The sequence below is a fragment of the Orussus abietinus genome, unplaced genomic scaffold (genome assembly GCF_000612105.2).
Source record: "Orussus abietinus isolate OABI.00-Male unplaced genomic scaffold, Oabi_2.0 scaffold57, whole genome shotgun sequence".
Taxonomy (NCBI): Eukaryota; Metazoa; Arthropoda; class Insecta; order Hymenoptera; family Orussidae; genus Orussus; species Orussus abietinus.
The window spans coordinates 481,097-494,196 of record NW_019394270.1 but is presented as its reverse complement, the minus strand read 5'-3'; the positions used below and the strand labels follow the sequence as shown (position 1 = coordinate 494,196).

The following is a 13,100-nucleotide window of genomic DNA, read 5'->3' as shown; positions in this document are numbered from 1 at the left end:
TGCGCAACGTTTAAACAGCTCGTTCCTTGTAGTTGCATTGACTAAATCGGGAAGTAACCCTTACTATGTTTTTATTATGTTACGCTGGTTAATGCAACCTCCTCCCCAGGTTGTCCCGTATGTTGCCTTGCAATAGGGTTACAGTTACCACAATTGTGGTTTTCCTCCCCATTCTTTTTTTTCCGTGTAGCCATGTCAACATCTTTCCGAACGGTATCTTCTTTCACGGCAACCTCTCTCGGAGGTGCACATGTTTCAGAGGGGGAAAAGGAACCGTGGGTGTCTCTAAGCACCCAGAAAAGATTTGAGATTTCCCATCCAAAATGGAAAATGTAGAACTATATCTTCAAAACGCTGTCACCAGATCAATAAGGTTGTTGGCACCACCCATGTTGCAAAATCTCTCCCAGTAATGCTCTATTTCTGTACAATTTTCCACATTCCCGGATGCTCTGTTCTTCCTAGGCATGTCAACATCTTCCCAAAAGGCATCTTCTATCGCGACAATCTCTTTTGAAAGTGTACATCTTCCCAAGGAAGAGTGGACCCGCTCGATATTCTGATTCGACTCTTCAGGACACTTACCAGGAATTCGAGATTCTGAGCGTAAAACGGGCAAGTCTGAATTTTGAGTCATAGCTGATACGAAGGTATTTCGCTGGGCCGTAGGTTGGATCATTAGAGTGCCCCGTATCCTGGGGTCTCGTTAAATCGCAATAACAGACCTGGGTACCGTGCCCATGTGAAATTGCAACGATAATAAAGCCTCGTCGTTACTTGTTATCGCCACGCCTCTCCGAAGGCCCTGGAACTCCTCGAGGCCGCATCGCGTCCGGATCGACTCGGCCAAGAGGGGCTTTCAGAAAGTGGAATCATAAAACGAAAACGCCAGGTGAGGGGAGGAAAAAAAATGGAAAAGTTCTTCCACCCGCCCCTCGGTAAATGCTTTGAAGCGGCGCGATGAAACAACCCCGACCGCTCGCGCGATGCCGGTCAGGTCAAACTCATAACTCACCTCCTTTCAGTCTGGAGGGTAAAAATAGTCGATATCGCAAAACCAAAAAGAACAGCGCCGACAAACAGCCGATAACGAGGTGCCTTTAAAAAAAACTCCGAACTAGTTAAACCGGCGAAGCAAGTCAGCCTTTTTGCTTATTCGCGTACCTCCTGTCGCGGGAGTTCCCCGAGAAGCTTACGTTCTCCTTGTGTACTTGTTAATTTATGTCAAAGGTTTTGCCAACCAGTGACCATTACCCTCGAAAAGTTATCAATTATTTCTCGTTAAGAAATTATCCTAATGAACTTCGATTGGCCGAAGGTAGGGTAAAACGAAGTTCCGCTCTGCGAAATCGGCTTAAACGGGGAGATACGGTATTTTATGGATTTCGGTAATTATCGGTGGCATTCTCATTGATTTTTCCATATAATTGTTTCTCTTTTGACTGGACAATTAGTTTCGATGAGTATTGCCCGTAGAATGGAGAAATTACTGCGGAATAAATCATAATTTTTATAACTTATTATATCAGCGTATCTTCTCCCGTTTCAACGCGTTATATACACATTTTAATCATAGAAAACTACTAAACGAGTCGAAATAACTTTAACTTGTATTTAATTATCGTCTGACTTGATCTTTTCCACTTATCGACAATTTAGTTTGTATTTCAACCTGCATTTCTCTGTGAATAAGTAGATCGACATCGTGTCTGACCATACGAACACCGTGACTACTGAAATCTACTTTACCGAGATCTATTACCGACATATGTAATTCCTCGTGCCTTGTGGCGCACTCTGTGAGGAGATCATGGAAATATTTTCAATCTAATACCCAGATTTCCTCTTCATTGAATTTCACAAGGCTCCTAGATAATTAACAGAAAGCTAAAGGAAGGAATATTGAACACTATTCCTTCGCAGCTAGTATTTTATGATGAATAACTTTTATAAACCGAAAATGGCGAAAATTATAAAATGCGTCGATAACATGTTCTTCTCGAATCAGAAGATGTTACGCAACCTCGACCATGCGACATAGAGTTATATCGACCTCTACAAACAAATAAGTTTGTTGAAAAGACTTTACAAGTCGATTGTATTAACAGCTCCAGTGATTACCAAATAGATTAATGAAACTCGCCAGGGATATAATCTTTCAGTAAAGACTACACTTCTAAAAACTTCACTGCAAAACCCGCGTTATGTGTTTAATTAACAATCTTTCACAACGAGTAGAAAACACATATGGAAAATTATGCCTTTAGAAATGCACTAACATATGAATGAATGATAAATTGCTGCTGACTGTATTAGATATTTCGCTGCATTTTCTGCAATGCAAACATTTCTTTGTGGTCGACGGTATCCTTCTTCTTTTTGCACGTTGATTGCAATTAGAATGACTTTCAGTGCCGTTAATGGAAAATGTATCGAAATAAGGTAAACTCGGGAGGACGGTATCCGAAGTCCAGATAAGAGTGACTGGTGGAACAGTCGTCGTCAGCTCTTGCTTCCATCGAGGAGGCAAATTCGCGAGGAAAGGAAACCTTGAAGACGGAAGTTGTCATCTTTTTCAGGTCAGGCCAGGCCCTTGCCATGCGATGTCGCTGCAGAGCCCCAGACTTCGACACTACAGGTCGAAAAAGCAAACTCAAATTAATACTTTGTTCGAAATTTCGTCTGCTAAAAATTCTCTCGCTCCTTCTCGTAATATCGCTCATTCTTCAAGTTCTTTGCATTCACCGCTTTCTGGTATAGTACGTCGTCGTTAAAGACTGACAGCGACTGAGTGCGCATCAGTGACATCTGTAGTACTCTGCTATCATGGTAACAATAGTTGGAATCACATAGAGTTCTTTCGAATCACCGTCACATGTGACCATGAATGGATTTGGCGCGAGATGCTTTCCGATTAGTATTTTTATCTCTTAGAATCAATAGACAAGATATTTCATGAAATGTGTAAAACGGCCAAATGTATCGTTTTCGCGTTCTAAAAATGTAAGGAAACTGTTAACGTCATATTTGCACTAGAAATTTAGAAAATTATAATGATTGATTTAGACAATAAAGGCATAGAAGATGACGAAAGAACTTTGTGACCGTAAATTAATTGTTCAAGATTTTTCGATGTCAAGTCAGCTGTACATTACTGTATGTCTATTACGGCTCAATTTGAAACAGATAAAACAAAGTCACATGGGAGCAAGAAAGAATATATATACATATTTTATGAAAGCTTTGTTTCCGTCTTATTCTGAAATATTACTTTATTCGTTGATAAGAATGTTTAGGGCTTATGTACGTGCTACAAACTATGCCGACAAGTTCTATGTACAAGGACGAATATTTTCATTACCTTTCAGAAAAGTTGTCTTCTAATTTTCTGGAGAAATCGATTTCAGTCGATGTTTCTTAAACAAAATGTCAAACTCGAGCAATTCGGAGTGACTAAATTTTGCGCGTCACTCATATTAATATTCAATTGCGGTTGACAATTTTTTTTAATATAAGGTCGAATCATCAAATTTTTAATTAAAAAATCGGGTCACGAAATTTCACGCACCGGATAAATCAATATCTAATTATTCCGAAAAATTGATTAACGAAGGGAAACCAATCGAACCAGGCCATCTGTCTAATATGTCTTTGAAATTTGCCGATCCTCTAGAACAGAGATTTTTCTCCAGAAACGCTGAAGTGCGACATTTTCATTTAAGAGGCGTCTAGCTGGGGTGATTTATTCAAGCACTCCGGAGTTTTCCTGAAAGGTAATGAAAAGTTACGTCTTTGATCTTCCGATTCGTCGATATTATTTCCGAAAGCATCCTCGAACCAAGTCCTCATTTGAGTGCTCTCTCGGCATGGCCTGGTTCACGTATTTTGTAATTTAAGATGCACTTTCTTTCGCTCAATCTCTGAGATTAAAAGTGACTCCACCAAGTGACGCATTTCTCTTCAAGTACGCCTTTCGATTGCAGGACAATGACGGCGATTTGCTTCGTGTGCAACCTGCCCATCCTGAGTCATCAGGTGGGCCTGGTATGGCAAGGCGGAAATGGATGGGACGACCTCGTTAGGGAACAGGTGGAGGAGTCGACCTTAAAGCAACGATTAGGTATGATTGGGTTTTCAATTAATTTAGAGAACTCGAAACTTGCAAATCAGCATGCAATTCATTGAGTATACCTTGTAAAATGAACTTGCATAATACGTCTCCTCTTAAAAAGATAAATCTAGAAATTAAATATTATTAATAATAGTTTCCTGTAACCAAAATATAGTTAGTTTTAAAATGTAGTGAATCTATAGATTCGTACAAGCTCATTAACACTAGATTTCCGGGCATTGATTGCATGTATATACCTATTTTTATTTGATTCCGCCATTTTTGTGGATACATTAATCTCGTTATGATGATTTAATGATTTCAAAGATGTTACGTATTCGTGAATAAATAATATTTTTATTTTCTATATTTTTAAGCATATAATTTGAAATTCATCAAACTGATGGGTTCTGCAGCTCTAGTGTTAAACATTTATATCCCAAGTAGTAAATCTGTTTTATTGCTAATTTAAATGGTAATCGTGACAATAAGTACCTGCCTGCCCAATTGCCATGAGCAAAAATATTACACTCTAGAAAAACAGAAATTCTTGGGTAGAATAGAGCTTTACTGGCCGCTATCAGCAAACTAACAATAAGTGAAATGAAATTAAGGCAAATTACAAACAGTACTCAATTTTCTTATGCTCAACTCCTCCAAGTCTGACTCATTCTTTCCACTTTCTGGGTATAAACGATTTAAAAAGGAAAGTTGAATCACTTCGATGAGTGACTTTGAAAGAATTAATAATATCCTTGTAACGAACTAGAGTTTAATAGAATTATCAGGGAGTCCAATGTTTCTTCTCAAACTTCTGACACTTACCAATGAACTCGTTCTTACATTAACTTCAAACAATATTAATTCGTCATTAATAATTTCTGTTACATCAAATACTAAGCCGTTTGTGTTCAATACGAAATTCTAGGCAAATTCATATAATTTTCATGAATATTCTCAATACTCGATACCAATTTCATACATAAAATTTATTTAGCAAAATCATTTCCATTCGACATTAACTTGCCTGACAATTTGGGCAGCACACTGAATCTTGCAAAATCAACTTCACGGGAGCCAAGAAATTTCTTCAGCAAAAACCATCTACATAGCCTTAAGTAATTAGAACCCTGAAAGTAATGTTTTCCCTCGATATAAGTAATTTAAATTCTGCAGGACATTTCTGAAGATTAGGCATCGTTTTCAGAACGAGATGAATTTATTTGAACTTTGAACATTCTAGCTGGGCGAAGGGACTCGGCGGCTCAGATAACGTCCATCTCTCCACCAAATGAGCTCCAGGAGTCATCTCCAACGAACCATGGTCGTCGGCGTTCCTCCATCGCCCAGCTGACGGACATCCTTCGGGAATGGGGCGGAGGAGGTGGGTCCGGGAAGAGCGGGAAGGGCAAGCTTTACAGACGAGAAACTCTGGCAGACATCGCCAAGTCGATGCCCTGGTCCAGACAGCAGACGACGGATGCCAGCCACCTGGCTAGCCTCCGGAAACGTAGGGAGAGTTCGGTGGACAGCGGCATCAGGAGTCAGGTGTCCACCAAGTCTCGTCGAGACTCCGCCATTAGCGATTTCAAGAACGACCTGGCCAGGCTCTGGAGCAGGAAGGACTCTCAGCAGCAACCTCAGCCTCCGCCAACGGTCATCGCCCCTTCGCCCAGAAGAGGTACCCATTGACCCAGAAACTGGATGGCGAACGCTTCCTGACTTCCCATTTCGAAATCCCGTAACTTTTGAACACCTACTCGGAATACCGTAACTTTTGGCTTAACATTGAGCGCTGATCGCTGCAACTTAGGCTTCCATCACTTTGTAAAGAGTCTCTGCACTTCGATCTCGTCGTGATCACTCTAATCCCTCGATTTACGCGGATGGTACGTTCCGAATGGATCCTTTGGAAAATCGAGCGAATAGAGTAATCAGGACGGAAACAAAATATTTAAGGTGAAGTGAAACACCCTTCAGATCAGTCGATTTGAATACAACACTTTTTTTTAAGGGTATTAGATCAAACTGTCCGAAACTTTGACACATCACTCCTGATCATCCAAGAATTGTCCTGACACATTGAAAATTTGGGTTTTTCAACCAAATTTTTTAACTCACCCAAGACCAGAACCAAAATGGCGTCGAGCTCTCATATTTCGATCAATATACAATCATCGAAGGCTCTGATATGAGAATCGAAAGGGTCAGGACAATTTTACGACAATTTAGAACACTCTGGTAATCGATAAACTCGCATTTGAACGGGATAAAGGCAAAAAAAGTGTTGTATGCGCTTGTATGCCAGAACGATGGTAATACGAGGTCTCGGAGGGAAAATTTAATTGTCCTGGACATCACAGATGGCGCAGGGGGTCCCTCTGCAGTCAATTAGAGCCCCAGAAAGCATGAATCCAGAGGATTTCTGGAGTTTTACTTCGATTTCTTTATAATTATTGTACGAAAACGACAGGTGGAGTATGCCATTTGGTACAATACCCAATATAATTCGATCCAGCTGTCGATATAAAAACGAACGTCGGCAACGTAGGCATTTAGAAAAATCTTCTTTATCGACGTCGACCAAGTTCTTCGAAGTGTTTCATTTCACATTAGGAGGATGTGGAAGTGGCATCTGAGATATCTATCGTTCGTGAAACTTTTCTCCGAACCGAGTGTACCGAATCGTTTCAAACTTTACAACGTGAATATGAAACCTATAAGGAAGGTCCTGACACCCACGAAATTTCATTTTTTATAAAAAATTGTTTAAATAAATATAAACAATTTTTTACAAAATTGAAATTTCATGGATGTCAAGTCCTTCTTTATAGTCGTTACAGTCATATTGTAAAGTTTGAAACGATTCGATACAACCAGTTCAGCGAAAACTTTCATAAACGAGACCTATTTGACGCCACTTTCACATCACCTTAAGGTGGGATGAAAGTGGCATTTCAGGAATCAACGTTTCGAGCTGACGTTTATAAAGCTTTCTTTCGAACTGAGTATATCCAATTGTTTGAAATTTTGCCAAGTGATTGTGAAAGTTCTAAGGAAGGTCCTGACACCTGTGAAATGTAATCTTTTGAATATGTTTTTAATTTTCATAAAGTTATATAGTATACACGTCAAGGCAAAGTTTTAAACAAGTCAGTTCACCCAGTTAACTGAAAAGTTTCATAAACAATTGACTTCTCAGATGCCATTTTCAGATCACCTGGAGAAAAAAATTCGGTATAAGTTCCAGAAGTATTTGTTCGATGAATTTTGACTAAAGATATTTGATTGATATTTATATTCGATTAATATTTTAGAATAAAATGGTAATACTTTTTTTTAACTTGTTCGGGGTAATCATTTCTACTTATTGCTTGTGGGAAAAGGCTGAATATATTCCTCGCGAGTGAATCAAATAGATCGAAATTACGTCATTAAGGCAATTAACTTGAAATTTAATTTGTGAATGAATCATGACTTTAACAAATGTCGTAGAAAAATATATTATGAAACCGAAATTGTTAATCTCGAGTGAAAAGAACCGTATAAAGTATCGCGTAAATTGAGGAATTGGGGTACTTGAGGGCAATTCTGCACATTTTATTTTTTATTCTCAGTTGAGACAAACGTATCTGCAATTATATTTGCTTATACCTTGCTTCGCTTAATGCTAAAATGTAAATTCTTTAATAAAATGAATTTTCTTGTCCAGGATCGGGAGAGTCGGTGAGGACTTCTAGACGCGGGTCTGGCGAAAGTGCGAAATCCAGAAGAGATTCCGTCATTGGTGGACAAACTCCGAGTCCAGGAGAACGAAAACACAATTGTCGCCATCATAGACGCAAGTTGTCTCAACAGTCTTTGGAAGGTGGAATTACCCCGACAAAATACTATCGAAGTGACCAAAGGCCAAGTGCTTCCAGTACCGATAGTGCTGCCAGTGCTGCAGTCAGGTTTGTTACGTTTAAAATGTCTAACTATTATATCATTTAAACCTACTAATCGATTGTACCTACTAAGCACTCTATTTTTTAGTTACATAACACTGAAATAATGTATAAAGAAAGTTATTCCCTGAAGATTCACCGATATTATATAATATCGAGTTACCGTTCCATAACATTATTACAATTTTGTCAGCATAGCGGTGACACATATGTTATTAACATAATACATAATATGTGATGTGTACGTTTTATAACGGTAAAATTGAAAAATGTTCGAAAAGACTTAACAACTGGTAAAGATGATTAAAAAAACATTGAACAAGAAATGACAGAAAAAAATCTTTGAAGCACTGAAACCTGGGATACGGTGAGCCTAGGCATTAAAAACTAAAAAGTAATCAACATAAAAAGTTATCTAATAAATCTCGCTACATGATGGATCAACTTTATTGTTGAATATCTTGGAAATTACGGATGCTTAGAAAGTTTGCAAACGAGGCTTTTTATTTGCTTTTTTGCGAGAATTAAGGCGGTGAAACGAAAGCCATTTGATATATTTTGATTTCGAGTAAGCTTCAATCAATGCGAAGAAATTTATTGGAATAATTTGGACTTGATAGAATTCGGCTCTAGATGGTTCGTATATTTGCATACTGATTACAAAGAATTTAAGAAGCACTATGGAATTTATTATTGAAAAAAATAGCTTTGGGAACACTTCAAAGCTCTCAGTGAACAACGGACTCCGGAACGGCTCATTAAAACATTCCTCTAGTATCGATTCTTCGATATCGAATTTCCGGAATTTTTCATCTAAATTCTCAGTATCTCAAAACCGAAACGCCCGGCACCAAATCACTTTTATTCGTGAAATCTGTTTCTAGGAGACTCTTGGCTGAAATTCGAAAATTCTGATGGGTTAACGCATTCGTTGCGTCTCGAGAATTAAATACCTTTAAAACGTGTGAGTTCCTTGTGAACGTGTTTGTTGCAACGGAAGGATTGATTTTTCTTCTAAAATTTTACATTAAGATTCAGTCAGGTTACCAAAAAGATCTACAATAAGCCATGAAAGTCTTATACAAATCGATAAAGCAGTTTTCGACTAATCGTGGTCACCGATTTCGAATATGCAGTTTTGTGGAAAACGAAAATCTCAAGTCGTGTTTACGCTAATTGTAAGTTAAAATATGCATTTCTTGACTTACACAGAATAGTCTATTCCAGATCCAAATATAATGAACTTTAATTACTGTGTTTGCAGCCTCCAAAATATCCATTTGCTTCCGTAACAATGTATTCTTCCTTCTTGATATTTTTTCATAGATTCCCTACTCTTGTTCTCCTTCCTCATTTCCAGAACCCCCATAATCCCGTCAATTTCAATCGTAATACTTTGAATCTTGCCCTCAATATTCTTAAGGTGATGAAAATCCTAAAGATCGATTTTCTGAAAGTTTCTGACCGAGCCAGATCCCTTAACAGGGATTTCTTTTTTAACCAGTTGACTGTGATTGACGAGTATACTCGTCAAGCGTACAAAGTAGGGACCATTGGCTATTTAAATTTTAATTTTTGAGAAAAACAAAACATATTCTCAAATTTCAAGATGTTTAGAATATTTTGAGGCCAGGCCGGAATAAAACAAACGAATAAAAAATATAAATAATTTGAGATAAACTCATGCGCCCCGTATGCACCGGCTGAAACAGCTTGCCATCTATTAGATATTATTTGTTTGAATTCATATATATTGTATAAAAAAAATAATGGAACGTTATCGCGAATTTTGTTGCTAGAATACGTTGAGGACACTATTGCATCGTATCCAATAACACGGGAAAAATCGACACAAACTCGGCCATCTAGGCCTAATGTAACACAATTACTCGGGAATCATGTTCTGGATCATATACCCAGAACTTCGAACACAAAAAATCCTACCCGAAGGTGTGCACGTTGGTATAAACGCAAGATCAGGAAAGAATCCCGTTACTGGTGTTCCATTTGCAAAGTCCCATTACGTGTAACACCCTGTTTTGCCGAATACCACGCCATAGCAGGAATTTAAATTCTTGCTATCATATGCATTTAATTTCTCTTGCGTTTTTCGTCTAATAAGTATGTAATATATGTTTAAGTTAACCAAATAAATTAGTGATAAAAGTGTCAATTTTATAAAATAAACCCATCTTTTTGATCGAATATCTTAACAGCGACACTTACTCTGTGATTGACGAGTATACTCGTCATCGTTAGATTTCGGCAACACATATAGATGCGTGCTCGCAAAAGGGGACGCCACAGCTAACTGGTTAAAATTCTCTATTAGGTCCTTTCCCCCAAACATGACTCGTAAACGGACGTTATATCCGCAGGCACATGCAAAAATGGAGAGGAAATTAATATAAGGATTAATATTTTAGAGAACATCTGGAGAACCAGAGGAGTCTGTCGGATAAGAGCGAGAAAGCCAACAGCATAGAGATGAAGACTCATCCGATCGTTCCGGCATCGGACGCGAAGATGATAACTTCGGCAACGGAGACCACGAAAGCCGTGATAACTCCAGCGGATTTGAAAGCTCCCGTCCCCACGACGGAGCCGAAAATCACCGGTGGTCCACCTGCTGCCCAATCGAAAACGGTCGCAACAACCGAAATTAAAACCACCGGAGCAGACAGCAAAAGTCTATACCTCGACGCCTCCATCACGCCTCCAACCATCGTGATGTCATCGGTGACACCGCCGACGGTCTCTCCGGTTGCCGGAAGCAGTCTTCCTCTGCCCGGTACATCGACTTCCGGAAGTTCCAGCCCCGTGGGCTCGCCCAATGTCAATAACACTCCTACTCATCCTTTGCTCGCTACTCGAAGGGACTCCACCACCCAGGTAGACATCAAATAGCCAACGGATCTCAGTTTCAAGAAGTTATAACGTTCCATGCAATTTCGCGAAAATGTAACGTGTTTTTCCATGTTTTATTTCGTAATTTTCTATAAGTTAATACTAAAGAAATACCGTGAATTTTGTGGTTCGACAGTTAAGCCTGAACCGACAATGTTGATCTCGCATAAGCCTCATGAACGCACCCGAGGTTCTGGAGTATACAAATGTGATAACGAAAATGTAACGTGTTTTTATTTTATTCTCAAATTTTCTGTAAATTTGCGCTGAAAATGTACCGTGAATCTTGTGGCTGGACTATCAAACCTGAGATGAAACCGTTTATCTCGTATAAACCTCATAAACACACATGGAGAAATAGAGCATTACACAAGAACTTAAATAGGGAACGTGTCAATGAAGTTGGTCTCATTTGAACCCAAAAGATATAGTTACGTCCGTTTTTGCTGAGGTCTAAATGACCATTAGACTGGGTTAACCTTAAATACCACAATTTTCAAATACCTACTCAATTCAGCCTCGCCTCATTCTCGAGGTCCTCCACCTCGTTTCTGACTCTAGGAACAGAGTTTTACATTAAATTATTATATTAGCTTGTAACATTAAATTTTATACATTTAAAATTCAACTTTTCATGAATGCAATTACGCAAAGAGCTCATATTTCTGTTACAATTTCCACTTATTCCTTCTCTAATGACCAGTAGCTTGAAAATTTGTGGGTCTAACTCGTATAAAATGACCAATTATTCACTTCCATTATTCACTTATACAATTCAAATGTTTCGAAGACTTCCAATCGGAATAATGAACCCTGAGATTCCTAATGAACAACCTAGAACTAACAGCTCTGCTGGCGAACTAAATCATCGAAGGAATAGGAAATTTAGAGGTTCAACTGAGACGATCAACAATTTCGACTTGGGAAGGGCTTTGTAAACAGATTGAGGTAATTCTGTTGCGCCACATGGAAATTATAAACTTAGTCGAGAAACCTCTGGGATACCGTTCGACTCGTTTGGAGATCTTTAACAGGAATTCTTTTGTAACGGTCATTGAATTGTATTTTTTTCAGTGTTACTACAAGGCGAAAGAAGTTTCGCCGAGTAAACTGTCGAGGCTGACGAGACAAGCAGCAGCTATGGAGGAATCTTTGCCACCAACTGGTCGACGTGGAAGTCAACCAACCCTTTCACCAGATCCAGACGATGGAGGTATTAGAAATTTCAGTTTGAGATCCCGCCAAATCATTTTGAAAAGTTCAAACTCTAGAATATACCACCGTAAAAATAAAACTTTATATAGAAATATGAAAATTGTGTATAAAACATCACATAGGATGTATATGTGGATAGGTTGTAAAACTTTTCCAATGCAACTTAGAAAAACACTTCTTAGCCCTCTCGTCGTTATATAAAATATCGTTTTTGAATCTCAGTATATTACTGTATTTTTTTATTTTTCGTTGTATCTTTGAAAGGATTAAGTGTATGGCCATCTTCATTACGCAATTTTAAACCGAAAGGTAATTGTTTTAAAATCATATTTGTTTTTGATCTAGGTCGCAAGGCCAGAAGGGATTCGCTCAGTCCAGACTCAGCATCTTATCCCAGAAGACGAGACTCGAAGAGTCGACTGAGTCCTGACAGAAGCGCCGAAAAGAGGGACATCAGTCCTATTAGGCAGAGAAAGAGGCAACTGAGGAGACAATCTACATCGATAGCTGCAGGTCGACCACCGAGGTAGATCCTGGAAAACTCCTTCCTTTCTCTGACTTAAAACATAAAAGGGTAATAGATGTGGCTTTAAATTTCCCCTTAGAACGGAACCTCTCATCCAATGTCTGCGCAAGTACAATACACGTCGTTTACATTGCAAACGCCCAAAAAGAGAAAAATATCCCGTCTCTTATTTATGAAAATTATTTATTTCCTGATTTCTAAGAGCCGAACATTACATTCCACACATACAATTATTCGTATATACGTATTGAAATACAAACTATCTCCTATTTTCATACGTAGAGATTACTTATCCCCTGTTTTCTAATTTTATAATATTAAATTTCACACGTCAAATTGATCATACTTTTGACGTCTGGAGTTAACATTAATTTCCTCTTCTTATAGCAGCAAT

The 13,100-nt window shown here is 38.5% G+C and overlaps 1 protein-coding gene across 1 annotated transcript in view; it reads left to right on the top strand.

The window, feature by feature from the left end:
* Positions 1-3,987: 3,987 nt before the first annotated feature.
* Positions 3,988-13,100, top strand: part of LOC105697084 — a 50,112-nt gene continuing 40,999 nt past the window's right edge. The window contains exons 1-8 of the mRNA XM_012420080.1: positions 3,988-4,120; positions 4,900-4,902; positions 5,355-5,792; positions 7,824-8,064; positions 10,485-10,678; positions 10,736-10,950; positions 12,040-12,178; positions 12,526-12,706. Of these exons, the coding sequence (XP_012275503.1) occupies positions 3,988-4,120; positions 4,900-4,902; positions 5,355-5,792; positions 7,824-8,064; positions 10,485-10,678; positions 10,736-10,950; positions 12,040-12,178; positions 12,526-12,706 (1,544 nt within the window). The remainder of the gene's footprint in view (positions 4,121-4,899; positions 4,903-5,354; positions 5,793-7,823; positions 8,065-10,484; positions 10,679-10,735; positions 10,951-12,039; positions 12,179-12,525; positions 12,707-13,100) is intronic.